General features: G+C 38.4%; 1 protein-coding gene across 1 annotated transcript in view; it reads left to right on the forward strand.

Annotated features, from left to right (window-relative positions):
* LOC139287107 (pleckstrin homology domain-containing family A member 5-like) overlaps positions 1 to 16791 on the forward strand; it is a 77250-nt gene that overhangs the window by 36237 nt on the left and 24222 nt on the right. Inside the window, exons 4-7 of the mRNA XM_070908092.1 lie at positions 5733 to 5816; positions 9451 to 9489; positions 14510 to 14630; positions 14799 to 14903. Coding sequence (XP_070764193.1) covers positions 5733 to 5816; positions 9451 to 9489; positions 14510 to 14630; positions 14799 to 14903 — 349 coding nt within the window. The remainder of the gene's footprint in view (positions 1 to 5732; positions 5817 to 9450; positions 9490 to 14509; positions 14631 to 14798; positions 14904 to 16791) is intronic.

Here is a 16791-nt window from a genome sequence, read left to right on the forward strand (position 1 = left end):
GTTTTCTTGTGATGTGCTGGCATTTAGAATATGATTGTGAATGGAGTTAATTTTAAGCACAGAGTTTGTTTTAAATGTCACCAAGAAGTCACATGTTTAAATGTGAGTTTAAAAGAGTTAAATGTGTAACATGGATAAGGGCTAAGGGAGCTAGAGCTGAAATGTGTACCATACAGTCTTTTTAAATTGGATGGTATGATTTCTCTAGCACAGCACTGGAAGGATAAGAGTGTGATCCTACTGGTCAATGTGTGCTAAAATGTTCTCACTTAAGCTACTGTGAGGGCTGTGATTAAAGCATCTACTGCATTGAGTATGTGTCATTACATCATATCCTTGGGAAAAATGGCTGGATTGCTTGATTGCTCTGATCTGCACTGTTCACTCCTATACAGTATGATGCCCAGTCAGTAGAGGACTTGAAGCAACTTGAAAAGTGTTCAAATAAAAATAATTAGGATAAATTTGCTGTGGTAAGGCCATATGTATTTATAGAAGTTGTGCGGACAGACAGAGAGGCATGGCTTTCTTAGCTTGAGGTTTCCCCAAGTTAAAAAGCAGCGGTTAAAAGCACAGAGCTTGAATCTTGTAGAAGCATGACTGTTGCAAGGAAAACAGATGCAGATAATAGGATCCTGTAATGTAAGACATTGCTGCATTTGACTGAATTGTTACTAATACAGCAGCAACAAAAATGAAGTGTTAGAGTAAAGACAATAACTCTTAATTAAAAGAGAATAACTTTTCCTCTACGCTGCACACCATATGTTACAATATAAACCATATAAACTGACATTTTTAGAAGACACCCTTCATGCCACATGCATAGTAGTTAAATAGTTATTAATGTATGTGATTTAGTCTCTAAAAGTTTCACACATCAATCAAAATCTTCCTCCCACTCTCATTTCCCAAACAACACAGTGTAGGTTCTTTTCCATTTGCCTCGATATATCAGTGTCGAAGTTACAGAGTTTGTTTTAATAGCTTTTTTTCCATAAATTCCCCCATGTCCAGATTAGCTACCGTACAGCAGTTCAGACTCTTCATGATGAGTTGTATAGACATTTTTAACACAGCACAGCACAAGGAAATCCCCTTCAGTTCAGACAATTACGCAACACTGAAAATTTGACAAAACAAATGTAAGTATTGTTTAATTTTTCTTCCATCTTCCATTTGGGCTGTAGAAAGTAAGGATGTAAGTTACCACCATAATGACTCTTTAGAGGTTGACAAATGACACTGCATGATTTTTCCTTATCTGTTTTTAATGAACTTCAGACTATTGAAAGATAATTTCTCAGTGAAAATGGCCCAAAATTAAAAGGATGTTTTTGGCTTCACAGATGACAGATAGTTGAAAAACACCATATACGTGAAGTCCATTTTACCATTTACATAAACAAGGTGGAATGCTAACACAAATGTTTTCCTCCACCTCACTTCTTTAAAAATATATCAAGCGATCTGAATTCCAGGTTTGATTCGGTTTTCAAGTAAAATAATTACACAAAGAAGCTTCCAGTGGGGCCCCCAAACGCTGGTGTTAAAATCCAATGATATGTTGTCAAAACTCATGAAGACCTTTCCCCTTCTCTCTAATGTAAAGATCCTTTTTGGAGCCTCTTAGTTTTTTGTGGTTAAACTGTAGTAGAAGGGGAGTGAGGGATCAAAGACTCACCCTGAACAATAAAAGCTAAGCCTGTGGAGTGTAGACCCCAGACCTTAAGCTCTTCATTACTACAGCTCACTGCTAATTGTTGTGGACAGGACAGTCCAGAACCTAGAAACCTGACCAACCCTCCTCACTTCAGGGTGGTCAGCTTCTACAGCCGCTCCTAGTTCCCCCTTTCTGTACAACTGAGGTCAAGAGGCAAGGAACCCCCTGGTGCTCTTCACCCATACCCACCCAATAAACCAACACCTCCCTCTGGAAAACAGAAAGAAATCTAAACCTAAATGAAGAGCATACAATGTTTTTGCCCTCTATTGAAGCAAAAATGTTACCATATGCTTCCCTTACTGTACAGCCCCATGATGTTATCCTAACTTAATCTTGGCTGTAGTGACCACAGACCACATCCTCCAGAGCATGTGTGACCATTTTAAATGGTGCTGTAAGCTAAGATTACTTGGCAGAGGTATTTTGAAAAACATATTTACTCAAAAAGAGATTTGATTTTGAGCTAGTTGCTGTGCACCATCAGTTGATTTTGATCTAACAATGGCTGCTGTCATCAGTTTTGATTACATTATCATCCAGTGATGTTTTCAAAGGGCTTTATATTGTCTGAGACAAGGCAACCGACCCACATATTCTGTCAATAATTGTTTTGCAACATGATCTTGTCATATTTGCAATCAGCTATTGGTGCCATGCGGAGGCAATAGATTGTTTTGAATATTATACTTATCTGCTGTGTGGGATGCCTTCATCCTTTTTCTCAGTGTTGTCAAGCCTGTCACAGTGGTATGCTAAACGTCACTACTCTATGACTTAAGTGGGATAACAAAATAGCTTAAAGAGTAGTTCAAAAGGAGACAACCAGTGATTGTCATGGGCTACGTTTGTAAGTTTTCCAAAAGGAGATTTTTCTACTAAATAGGAAAATGTGTATTGCTGTTACTCATCTGGCCTGTTTTGGCCTACACCCAACCACAGCCATCATGTTACTTCATAGCCCCCACGTTTTCCACTTAGGTTTAAGAACTCACTGTCCTCCCATACCACATGGATCACGTTGGGAATGTTTAGGACCTTCTCAAATAGCTTCCGGCCATATAGGTATTGGGACTCTTTGATGTCACACACACCCCTCTTAAAAACACTGACCTTGCACACGTGTCAGTCTGCACATCTGCCAAAACTTTCTTAGCGCCAAGAGGGCCTTGGTCAATTTCATTTTGAAGGTGATATTTTAAGTAATAGCTTTGAACACTTATTTAATATGATTCAGCCTACATCCTTTTTATTTCAGGTTCATCTGCTTGTAGCCTGATAACACATACAACTGGATATGTCTTTCAGTTGATTACTTGATTGAAGTCAAACATTTGATTTTCTTTAATTTGATGTGACATTTTATTGATTTTTACAGGGGAAAGTATCCTTATGTCTGCCCTCTCCACAGGGAGGTCAGTGGGCAGGGTGAGTACTCTGGAGCTGGTCGGGATTCATAATCATGATTAATGAGGCGTCAAACAAATATCAATTAGCCATGTAATACGGTGGTCCAGAGAGTAAATTAAAATAATGTCTTGATCCCAAAGAAGTAGGGTACATTAGCCAGTATTTTGAATGATCTTCTTTGACTCTGTGTCCCATCAATAAGTCTTGATGAACAGGTGTTGTTAATGGGGGTTTGAGGGTTGTTGTTTTTTTAACCCTAAGTTCCAGTATCAAGTTCATATGGCTGATATTTTGGAAACAGAGCAACATAGGCATCATACTTGAGCCCTCTTAGTATAGACTGAGTAGGGGCCATCACTCTGTTGAATTCAAATCAACTGTTCCTTGGTTTGGTTGGCCTACTTCTGAGAAAAATGTCTTGGTCTCTCCTGGTTAGCTACAGTAGTTGTTTGACTTGTTTTCTTTGGATGTTTTTACTGCCATTTTTCATTGGGCAAGTAGTGTACAATTGGCTTGTGTGAGCTTGTGTGCTGAGAGCACATACTTACTGTACCATCATTTAGAGCCATTGGGACTTAACCACATGGACTGCCAAACCAAAACAATGAGCTGAAACCAGCTGAAAACTGCATAGAGATGCAGACTTGGCGTTGATTCCCAGTGGGCATGGCAATACTTGCAACCCTTCCATATTACACAAACTTATCTGATTCAGTGTAAATACAAAATTAAAATTCTTAATTAGAAATGTAACAGTATTTTTTTTAGCAACATTAAAAGTACGCATCATGGTATGTGCAGATACCATTTTGCATAGTTTTATGGGCTGTGTGCCATTCAGGGAACATGGTAATACATAGCTCTAATTTATTGCAGTTAGGTCAGTGTAAGCATATGGGGTTATGATGGACAGGGCTTTACGGACACCTTTGTTGTCACTCAAGAGAGAAAATAATAGAAAATATACCCACCAAAATAGATGCCGTGGTAAAGCAGAGTAAAATATCCTAAAATGTATCAAACACTTTTTTTCTGTAATAAAATTGCATGCTTTGCCAATTAATAGGTCGGCAAAATTCAAAACTTCTTTTCCATTTAGTCATGGCTAAAGTACCACATGAAAGAAAACTTGTGGTGCATGCGTTAAGTCACTATTTGCAAAGGTATCAAGAGTATCAAAGCCAAAATATATAAATAAGTATTGGATAGTTTGGAACTGATTAATAAATCCCATCCACAGTTCCACATAACATAATTCTTTCATCTCACGTCTGTGTACATAAATACCTATCCAGACTTTCTTCTTTTAAATCTGCAGCTAACGTTTGTGCAGAGCACTATAGGCATGTGTGAAGGGATACCAAAGAAAAATGGTGCCGTTGGTCTGCCCCAAGACCGCACGGAGTGCTCTGCTGCCAACAGTGCCTCCAGTAATTATAGACCAGAGCTGTGGAGGCTGTTGCTCTCCAGGCTAAACTGAAACTAAACCCCCCATTTCATGGTTGGTATTTGCTCTTTTCAGTACATCAGTACCCCATGTTTAAAAACTGTTATTTTTGGGATGTAGCTTGACTCTCTTCTGTTTATAGTACAGCCTGACTGAGTTGAAATATAGAATAACTGTCCAGCACGAAGAGCCAGTAGCTTTGAAGACTGTTGTTGACACTGCAGCTCTTCTCTACTCATATTGTCTAATGTCTAGTTTAATCTCTGTTGCTGTCAATATATTTGATTCATATATTGACAACATCATTTCTACAGCTCCTGAACTTCCCATTGCTGTAACTCGCTTACTGTATAATCAAATAATTATCCATTTTCCATCTCTGAATTGTAGGTTATGAGATAGGCAGCTGATGAACTATTCTAATGATACTGTTGAAACAAAAAACGTGATTTAGGATTTACTAGTAACAGTGAGGAACAGTGAAGCTTGTAATTCTTGCTGGAAAGTTTACTGAGCCTTCTGCCCCCAGGCCATCCAGATCACACACACAACACTGACCAGCCTCTACTTAGCTGGAAAGCTGCTGTTATTGGCCCCAGTTCTTAGACTCCTCCTCTCCAAAGATTGTGTGGTCCGTGTCCTGGTGTTCTAATCATGTTAGGGTGGAAGTGACTGTGGGCTGCTGTAATTGGCCAACAGGATGGGTGGGTGACATCTTCTGTACCTCTGTCATTAGATGTTGAGTGTAGGATGGCACCACAGCCTGCTGGAGCCTGTAGATTTTGGTCATTTTAATGATTTGTTAAAGGTGAGAAATGGGCTGATGACTTTAACAATTAGCATGCACTAATCTGCGTCTAATTGTTATTTTCTTCCCTTATTATAAGTCCTTGCAAAAGCTAAAGCTGTGGTGCTCATTTTTATTGTGGACCTTTTGCTATCTGTATGACATATGTAACATCTTTCTGCTTTTGTTTGGGGTCGTACATAATGTACAAACTCTACCTCAGCTGCTCTCATGTTTTGCAGGTGAAGAGTTCTCTCAACCCTTTACAGCTGGAGCTTATTGATGGGTGTATTTTAACAGACATGTATATGCACTGTTTTCTAACATTAAACACTCTTTTTATTCCCCTTCCCTATTCTCAATAGTCACAATGAGCGGAAGGTGACCTGCAAGCATCCTGTCTCAAGCTTACCCTCACAAGACAACTGCATCTTTGTCATCAACGAACAGTAAGTCTCTTGTTTTTTCCTTTGGAATGCCACTGGGTAGCATTTTTGAGCTCTATAATACTCTGTTGCAACTCCTGATGTGTAGGCAACATTGCAAGTCTGTGCCTTGCCACTTTCTATTTGCAGTTCTGCCCTTTCAGTTCAAAGCCTCTTTTGTTGAGTGCTTCCTCAGTTATTTATCTTCATGAACAAATTCCTTAGAAATAAGAACTAACCGTCCTTATGGAAATGTCACTCCTTGATTATTAAAGAGATTTTATTTATTGCATACTTGGGTTGCTGTTTTCTACAAGAGCCAAGGCAGGGTTAATAATCTCGATACTAAGGACCATAAAAAGTCATTGCATCATGTACACATCAGCTAGCGGGAATGCTATGATTCACAGTTCGTTCCTCATTTTGACCTGGACAAGAGTTCATGGCCTTTTCAGTTGTCATAAGTACAAAGATATGTCCCCCAACGATGTTACGTCCATGTGATCATCTACACTGCTTTCAGCAAAACAGTCATCACATGTCTGCCCACATGACTGGGTCAGGGGCCAGTCATCTTGAACTTTCACTTCAAGGAGAGCGACTCTATGAATCTGTCAGACTAAACTTAGTCAGTGTCTTTCCACCTCAGGAATAATCACTACTCCCATTTTCAGTTTTACCCACCTCTTTAACCCTACCCATGGGCCACTCATAGTGAGGTGTGGACAAGGTCAGGTGCTCTGTCCAGAGGTTTGCAAGATGTCCAACACAGAAAAAAAGAGGGCAGATGTTGATCAATAAATTTGGCCTCCTTCGCAGATTCCCACTCAAATGTACTTGTTTTACTAAGTCCCAATGTGTAAGTGCACTAAATATACACACATCAGACTATTTGCATCATGACCCACACCATGACACTAGCCTCAACCGTATCCTTCAACTTAATTAATGTTGCGCAACATGTATCAGCTCCACTCAGTTCCTGACTCAGAAACGCCTGTCATAGCAGATTCACAATACTGTTATATTGTTGCACTCAAGTCATATCATCACAACTGGTGTTAATTATATTATTGAGCAATGAATGCTAATTGAAATATGATCTTCTTCAAGACATACAATTTCTCTTCCATGTGGGAAATTGTGGCCAAACTGAATTCCCTGAAGGCACCAATTTCAGCTTTTTTCAATATGTTGCTTATAAATTAAAATCCTGGTTTTACTAGAATATGATATAATGAGCTGTTTTGTATCATCAAATTCTTCTGAGCTGCATTCTGTTCAGCAGAGATTGAATAATTTGAAAATAGTTGTGAAGAAGCTTGTTGTGCCAGAACTGTCTCACTGCACTCTCTTGACACATTCCTCCCCTCCCTGTGTTACTCTCACATCTCTGCTGTTTTTTGCGCTCACAAGGCACAACATGCCGCTGCAAGATGGTATCTAATTTAGCTATAAATGCCTTATCGTTATAAGGTAAACTGCTAAATGTATCTATATCAGATGAAGTAGAGGTCAATTTTGGGAAAGCAACACCAAAGTGATAAACCTACTACTTGACTCATTGTTATTTTTAAGTTTATTACAGTGCATTTCATCCAACAGTTGGCTCTGTTTTAGCAAAAGTAATAAGGGGGGAAATTTTCACGTTGGACGAGTAATAAAAGGCAAAGACGGATTTAAGCTGCCACAGGGATAAAGAGGCCAGGCTGAAAATCACTGCCTAATCTGCTCTGCACTTTAAGTAAATCCAAAACACGAAAATTTGTTTAAGTTTGACATTATAATTTTTAGTACCAGTCTAGTATAACATTTAAAGAACATAAACTCAACCTTCCTTAAGACATATAAAGTATAAATGATAAAACACACAAACAACACAGCTAAAAGAGAAATATGAGTAATTCAGGTGAAGGAAAACCAGATTAGTTTTGAGTTAACAGATTTGAAAAGACAAATCGCCTTTTCTGCTCCAGAGACTCCAGTTGTTTCCCAGTCTAGGAAGAAAACGAAGGTCTGCCATGAGTGTGAAACTTATTTAAGCATCCATGATGAATTGTGTAATTGTTAGAGGGTGGGGCAGCCTCCAGAGAAGAGGCAACATGTAACAGGCTAAAAGAGAGGCAAATATATACTGTAGCTGTACCATACAGTGTTAAGGCTAGTTACCTTTGATCAGGACAGACATTCAGTTGTCTGCTCAGTAAGAATGACTCTATCACATACTTAAAGTTTAGATGCAGTTCCAGAACAGGTGAATCAGTGATGTCTGGGCCTTTTTGCCCTCATCACAATTATTGTAGGCACCACTTCAAGGTTCAGTCTGTCAGTTTCGTTTTGTGAAAGTAGAGTTTGTACACAACCCACATCTGGATAAATACATGGCAGGAACACACAGAGCGGACGCCACTGTGTTGTCATTGAAGGACCAATTTAAGCTATTACTTGTACATTAGCCTCTCCTAATCTGCCTTAACAGCTTATGGGTTATAAAAGGACACATACAAATACATATACATCTGTCTCTCTGACTTACACTCTCCGCTATGCTGTGATGTAAGTTACTACTCAAGTCATGGCTCAGTCCCGTCTTTGACAAGTGGCTTCACCCACCTCTGTGAATGTCAGCCTCAGCATTCTGCTCTCATTACTGTACATGTCAGTGGCTATTTTTAGCGTCCACATGATCATGTGCAAACTCACAGGGAATGTTTGTATAATTAACATGTGAAACATGTTTACCAAAATTTGAACTGACCAAGTCTGCTATAATGACTTATGAGCGTGATGTTAAGGGCAATTCGGATTGGGCAATATGACAATGTAAATGCCTAAAAATGGCTTTAGCATGCAGATTTTACCATGCAGTTTATAGCTGTGGTAGCTATCCCTGTAATATATCTGGATGTATGAAACCATTACAGGCAATGTTAAAAAACAATGAGCAGGACTGCATTATGGCAATGTTGGATGTTTTGTATTAATATGACAAATTAATATAGCAGAAAATGTACCATTATCACATTATACATTGATAATATGAATGACATGTACTATAAAAGCAGATTTTATCCACATCACCCATTCCTAAGTGCAATCATCCCAGGTTGGTAGTAGTTGAAAACAGCAGTGTGATATGTAAGATAATCAGCTAATCTGGCCTCTACATGTATAATTCACATTACCAATATCATGTAGCAAATTTGTCCAGTCTGACAAAATATAGGACAGCCCAGTGTTGCCACCAAGAAGTATTCAGTTACATTTTTAACTTGAAAACAATCTGCATACCACTCCACACCATCATACTAAAGTAATAGTGAATCAGGGTATTATAAATCTATTTCAGTATATTCAAGTTTATCAAAACCGGGATGGTGGCTTTTCCAGGTTTCTGAAATGCAAACACCTGAGAATGCAACATTGAAAAGACATTACAACAGACATTATAATAATTCTGATATAATGTGCACCTACTGTAACTGATCTGTTTTCAGACTGTCTTGGATATGGTCAAAAATTGTCAAAAATATTCAGTAGATTCAGTACATAACATCACAAGAAACTGCCAATGTGCAGCTGGTCTTCAAAACCCCTCATTTGTCAAAACATATGAACTTTCGTTCTCAACAAATTTGTCTTTCCTCTGTTTTTGTAGTGTGAATTGTGGAAAATTGTGTCACCCAGCGTTTAACAGGTAATACACTGTTAGGTGCAAAATAGATAACTGTGTCTTCTCCACGTTTGGTTTTTATGTAAAACACTTGAACATGTCTGTCTGTTAATAATCCTTGTTGTTGCACACTAACAACAGACTGTGGGTGTTTTTGAATGGTGTTTTGCCTGATGTCATGTATTTGTCCTGTAAGTCCTGTAAGGTGCACTTTACTGTCTGAACCATTTGTTGTGTTCATCTAAACCTTTATGAACAACTAACCGCAGGGTGATTATTATTCATTTTTTCCTGAGCTGAAGGTCAAGCTGTACATCCTTGATGAAAGCTGAGCTTTTATATCCCTGAGCATTACATTTGCTCTCTTGTTTGATTGCAGGGTGCTTCATAATAGACCAGAAGGCATCAAAAAGTATGATCATTGTGCACTTTGTGATACACAGCTCAGTTAAGGTTTAATTTTGTGGATCACTCCCTCATGCTCTGTCCCTTATGGATGTACAGGCTACATGAACACAAGTAAGAGTCCTGAGTCTGTTCCTCTGCTATGCTAGAGCTGGTTGACATGACCAAAAAATCTATATAATGAGAATTTTAAATATTTACTTGATATCAACAAACTGAAAATACATTTAAAGAATAATTGAAAAATATAAATAATAATATTTTATTAGATAAAATGCAATATTAGAAATAATATACAAATGAACATCTGCATAACATAATGTACTGTAAAAATCCTGTTTAAAATATGCTAAACTACCAAAGCTTTAGCATTAGCTGTCATGTTCCATGCTGCCTGTTTTTGGAACACAATTTAGAGCGAGAATTTTGACTTGCAGTTGTAGTTTTTTGAGGAGACTGCTCTTGAAAGCATCACACTTTTACAAAACATATTTAGATGAGTCAAATTAGGCTGATAAATAATGTTGGTATCTCTGCATCTTTGGTTTATCAGCCAGCTCTGTGCTACGCTGAATCTGTAAACCTGTAAATGTATACACTGATATCTTGATCTGTGTATGCTTGCCTTGTCTTCTAGTCTTTTGTTCATTTAAAAAGATAAAGGTCAGGTTCACCGCCAAACAAAAGTGTTTGAAAGCAGCCTTATTTCTTTGGAAATGCTGTGTGGTCAATTTAAAATGCACCCTCAGCCACTCATTTCAGTGTTTCCCCCCAGTGTGCTTAGAGCGCCAAGCTTCAGTGGCAGTGTAATCCCTCCTCACTCTTTCTGCACACACAGACCCACTCGCTCACAGAGGCACACAAAATCCATGCAGGACCAGGCAGTGATGTGACACTTTGATACATATGGGTTAGTCTTAATATGTGGAATGGATAAAAGGGCTGTGTCTTGTGGTTTAGCCAACAAGACAAAAGAGAACAACACTGATTGTTTATGTACACATCTCAATCAGAATTTTTAAATTCATTGTTTTTATATATTTACATACCATACATAATTGTAGGCAACTCAACTCTACAGTCGTTATAGCAGTATTACAGTAAGTGTAGCATATGTTGAGCAGGGAAGTAAACTAATACTCTTGCTGTGAATCATGTTATGAAGATATGATAAAACAGTCATATTGTAATACACAATATAAACATGCAGATGTAGGTGTAAACCTTTTAAGCAATATTTCTTAAATGTAATGTTTTACATTTAGTTCAAATCCACTGACTTAACACTTACAGCCTAAAGCCCTTCACTTTAAGACTGGTTACAGTGTTTCCTGAGGCAGCACAGTGGGTAGCACTTTCATCTCACAGTGAAAAGGTCCTGAGTTTGATCTGTGGGCCTCAATGTGTGGAGTTGGCATGTTCTCTGTGTGTTCCTCTGTGTATACTTCTTGGTGCAGCAGTTTCCTCCAGCAGACCAAAGGCATATAGGTTATGTTGAATCAACTGAGTCCACTAAATTACCCCTGGGCATCAGTGTGCTTTTCTGCCTTTGTGTTGGCCCTGTGATTGACATGCAACCTGTCCATAGGGTTTCTTTGCGGCATTGTATTTTAAAAGTATGCACACTTGATACACACTGTATTATTTGCACATAAACTAAGCTATACAACTAAGCCATTTTTAGGCTTTGCAGATAGATATAGTAATGCCTTTTAGGAGGGAGACCATCTCATGGCCCTTTCAGGCTTCAGTTTGAGATTTACTGTTGACATGGAGCTGTGGTAAATACAAAGATGGTTGTTTTTTAGCTCTGGCATTTTGCTTCAACTATTGCTGTGTCCGTACGTCACAGTCATAAACACTGTAGGCTGGCGCTTCTTTTTCATGAGACAAGCACCAACCCTAACAAGAAAATAGTAATTTAAAGCAGGCAGACACTCGGAGCAGCATGTTGTGGATATGAACAGTGACATAATCCATGTGGAGGTTCATGCTAACATTTTAGAGGAAGCAGTTAGAGCAAAGTGTCTTTTCATTGTATTTACTGGAAGTGGTTGAGAAATAGATACTGGAGAGGCCCAGATGGGGAATGCTTTGGAATAAAGAGTTCTCTGAATTCACATCATCAAGACTTTATTTACTGTACTTAAAACTACTTTATATTAGCACAAGATTCATTTTTCAAGTGGAAACTAGTGCTGAAGCGATGAGTTGATTAATTAGCAACTATTTTGAAAATCATTTAAGCATTTTTTCAAGCACAAATGCCAAGAATTGTCATGTTGCAGCTTCCCAGTTGTTAGGATTTGATGCTTTTATTTGTTTTATGTCATAGTAAACTGAATAACTTTGGGTTTTTGGCCACAGGTCAGACAAAACAATCAATTTGAAGACGCCACCTTGGGCTTTAGGACATTGTGATGGGAATTTTCAGCATTTTCTGACATTTCATAGACCAAATGATTAATTGATTAGTTGAGTAATGAATTGGCAGGTTAATCGATACTCAGTAGTTGTAGCTCTAGTTGAAACTGTGTAAGCAGTATAATTTTGTCATGTCATGTCTCCATCATGTGGAGAGCTCAATTCTTTTAAAACTGAAATGTTGGCAAAGGGGATGCTTTTGCATTTATTATCATTGGTCTCGCTAACATTTGCTTGTCTTCCTCTCATGTTTCATGGTGAGAAACATCAAAAGAATACATTTCAATTTTGTTTGTCTCTAACATTATCATTTTGCATTTAATCATAGATAAAAGTACCATTTGATAGTTAGTTATTATACATTATTTTTGAGATGTTGCTTTTCATTGAATTGTCTAGTTTTCATCATTGTAAAAAGACATTGTTCATTAACATTTTTCAGCTAATATTTGAATACCCAAATACAACATCTGTTGTAGTGCTTAAGATATTTTAAGTTGTGCATTAGGGCTATAATGCAGCTCTTACACTAAAGCAGCCAATTTGACACACTCACTACTTTTCAATTTCATTATTTTTATTATCTGGCTCAAAGAAATTATCAGGACACACAAACAGTCTGCAGTTTAAAGCCTAGAAATTGTCTGTTGGCCAAATAGAGCATCAAATGGAGCAATGTCCCTTTTACAACAAAGTCAGTGCACTGTCTCCATCCCTCCCAACCTATGTGTTGTGGCAGCAAGTTGACACACCATTGATGATGGTTCACTTTGGATTTCACCTGTCACTGGTAGTGCTGAAAATCTTCGGAGCTCATTTTCTAGAGGAGGCTCATTAGATGGAGAAGAAGGTGAATCTCAGTGGCTACTCATCACTCTGTGCAAGCAGCTATTTTAGAGTAGTGAGTTGACAAATTGTGTGCACTTCAACTCGAGAGAGCAGCCCACTTGTCCACCCACTTACTTCCTTGATGGTGTCTGCAGGCATGTGTCACCTCTACACAGAACCCCCTTATGTATGTCACTGAAGACAGCCAGTGAACTCTAATAATAAGAAAAAAAAATCTCTTTCATGTAAGAAATTCTCTTATTGGTCCAGCAATCATAAGAGCTCAAGTACATTATAGTAAGATGTTGCTGCGTCTTGCAGAAAGCAAACTTTTCTTCCAAATACAAGTAAGACAAAGTCAGTTTGTGATTGTCATTGTTTTGTCTCGTCATTTTTTTGAAGGGTCTGCAGGTAGTATCAGACCCATCACTATGCTGCACGGGAATGAACATCCTGTGTTTGTTGCCTGCTGTTGTGAGTCGAGCTGATGTTACCCCCTGTGATCCCTTTTCGTGTTCGTGCACGAGTATAACAGCATGGAGTCTGAATTGTTGAACCGTTTTTAAATTGACTCTGAATTTCCTTTTTTGGTGTGTTAACAGTTTTGTTTTCGTGTCTAACAGATGGATAGATTGAAAGATTTATCTAGGTGGTATAGATGGATGGAAAGTACATGTATATGATGGATGAATGGATTGATTACGGATTATCAAATGAGTATTTAATTTATGCTGAATGGTACCATGTGAGCTGGAATCTATAAATGTTAGATCATAGATCAAATGGGCAGGTTTGAAGGGGGAGTTGGCAGTGCAGGGTTGGCAGTTGCTGTCCTTATTCAGTGACCTGAATCAAGTACATCTGAGAGATTACACTATTTTCATTGCTGCAGTATTTCTGCTCTACTCTGGTTTTCCTGTCTTGTTCCCTCTAGACTACAGCGTTGTTCCCCTCCTAAAGAATGTAGGACATCTCTATGCTCCAGAGACATCTTATTTCACAAGGCGTTCTATCCTATGGCAAATGTATTGAACTTACGATTGCTTTAAAAACTTTTGGCTTTTAGAGGCATCCTGATCTGATCACTACTGCAGCTGCTGCATTTCAGTATGTCAGGCTGACTTTGCAGACCATTTAAATCTGTTTGATAACTGGGAATGTATCTGCAGTGACATGGTGGGAGTAGTTGGCTTGATTCATAAGCCCATGTTGAGATCTCATTATAACAGAAAGTTTGAACTTCAGAGGAATGATGGAACAGACAATAAAGTCCACTTCCTCCAATTCTCCTTCTTTTATCGAGGTCATTAGACATAAATTGGCAGTCTATATTTCTGACTGATGATTTGCCTCTATGCTCTTGGCATGCTTTGTTTCTTTTGTTTAGATCTGCCTCCAAAGTGCCGGCGAATGACAAGAAGGAGCGGCCACTAAGCACCATGAGTGAGGCATCCAACTACACAGGCGTCTCAGACTATGCCGTAAACCCCAGTAGTCCAGCAGGAAGAGTGAGTGACACACATGAAGACAGGATTACCATGCATGTCTTTTAACTTAGGAAAACAATGGAAAACCAAACCAGATTTTAATGCCTTGAAAAGTTTGATAACAGTATAGAACATTTTTTTGTGGATTGAGCTCACTTTGCTATTTACTCATTCATACTGTATTTCTAGCCCTCAAGACCTTCCAAAAAAATTCATAACTTTGGGAAGAGATCCAACTCCATCAGGAGGAATCCCAGTGCCCCAGTAATCAAGAGAAACTGGCTTTACAAACAGGTGAGAAAGATTACATGACTTCAAGTAAAACTTTACATCTAGTTCAATAAATCATATAATGTGCTGATAAGCAGAGGTGGTAACTTGGCATCATTGCAAATGTCTCAACATCTATTGGATGGCTTGTCATGATATCTGGTACAGACATTCATGTCCACCTAAAGATATATTGTAATAACTTTGATGATCCCCTGACTTTTCAGGAGATCACCAAAGTGCCAATTTTTAATTTGTCAAACATGCCAAAATACCTGCACAACTAATGACATTCCCATCAGCCTCAGTGTTTAGTGCTAATTGGCTAATGTTAGCATGCTAAATCACAAAACTAAGATGGTGAACATGGTAAACAGTATTCCCTCAAAACATCAGCATGTTAGTGTGTTCATTGTGATCTTGTTAGTATGCTGACATTAGCATTTAGCTGTAATTGTCGCTGTCTAAGAACAGTCTCACAGAGCCGCTAGCATGGCTGTGGAGTCCATATATAGTGCATACAAAGTAATGAAATCCTTACATCATTGCTATGTTTGCATTTTTGACATTAGCTTAAAAAGAAAATAGCAAAACAAAATAGACCTTAATGGAGTAACTAAACCTATTTATAACGCAGCAAAAGGAAACTAATTATGATACAAAAATATAAAAATGTTGAGCCTTGAGTCTAGTCTTTCACTTATTATCTGCAAGTATGTATGTTATCCACATATTCATGTTTGTTAATTGTATGTTTGCCTATATTTATTTGGTCATTTGTTTGATACATGTATTTATAATCTAATTGATATTTAGAAATAAGGATATTAGGGAAAAGTGTATGAATTTAGCTTAGAACAGGAGGTCATCTTGTAAAATGCAAACTTTATATTTATACTACTTACCTCTTTTTTACACATAGAAGAAGGTTAAGGTCTCCCTCTCCCTGTAAGATTTTCAGCAACAGTCTTAAGCACAAAGGAAGCTTTTTGATGTCTTACAGGATCTGAGCATTTCTTTGTCCAGTGTTTCTGCTCAGCCAGTCATCCAGTGCGGGCAGTGTTTAAATACCAATCCCTCATCACAGCTCCCTGGTTACTTACAGGAGGGTGAAAAGGGGGTGCTTGAGGCAGCTCTTGGCCAGACAGGACTCTCTCATGCTTCCTAAGTGGGAAACTCATTTAGTTTTGATTGCAGCCTCCCGGCGCAGCTTTGTGAACAGACGATGGCTTCCTTTGGTACAGCTGCCAGCTGCTATTCCTTTGGGGACCTCAATCAGGGTGACGTAGATCAAGCAAAAGACTCACAAATCTGCTACCCTGAATAAAAGCTGGATTTGCACTTTTATTTTCCTGCCTCATTGAAACCTGGAAGCTATTGAAGTCCTTGGCTGAGGAAAAGCTGCAGCCCTTCAGTTGATCCATTGGGAGAACAAAATGCCACAGTGATTGATGTGATGGTGAAAGCCTAGTTTTTCTCTTCCCGCCTGAACAGAGCAAGATCTGACAGAACTTTTGATAAAGTTTATTCATGACCACACTGCAAAATGAGTGGTTAAGACCTTGATTGAATGTAGGGAAAGTGATGAATTAACAGATGCAATAAGTTTGAATCTTTTTGTTACATTTCTTATGTGCCTCCACAATGAACATACTGAGCAGCATCTGGTATTGTGACTTTTTGATACTAATGTGTTAAACATGCTGTTTCATGGAAGTGAATTTCCATTTAAAGTAAACTGCAGCCCACATGCTGTTTGACCATAATGACTTGTTTTTGAGGTCCCTCCCCACACTTTTGTCTCTGGGTTGAATCCACGATTAAGGACTCTGCTCAAGTTTTCCAATAAGGCGAACTGGGGTGTTAATACCCTTTTCCTCACCCTTCATCCTTTTCAAACAGCAGCCTGAAA

The sequence above is a fragment of the Enoplosus armatus genome, chromosome 6 (assembly GCF_043641665.1).
Source record: "Enoplosus armatus isolate fEnoArm2 chromosome 6, fEnoArm2.hap1, whole genome shotgun sequence".
In the NCBI taxonomy this organism is placed as follows: Eukaryota; Metazoa; Chordata; class Actinopteri; order Centrarchiformes; family Enoplosidae; genus Enoplosus; species Enoplosus armatus.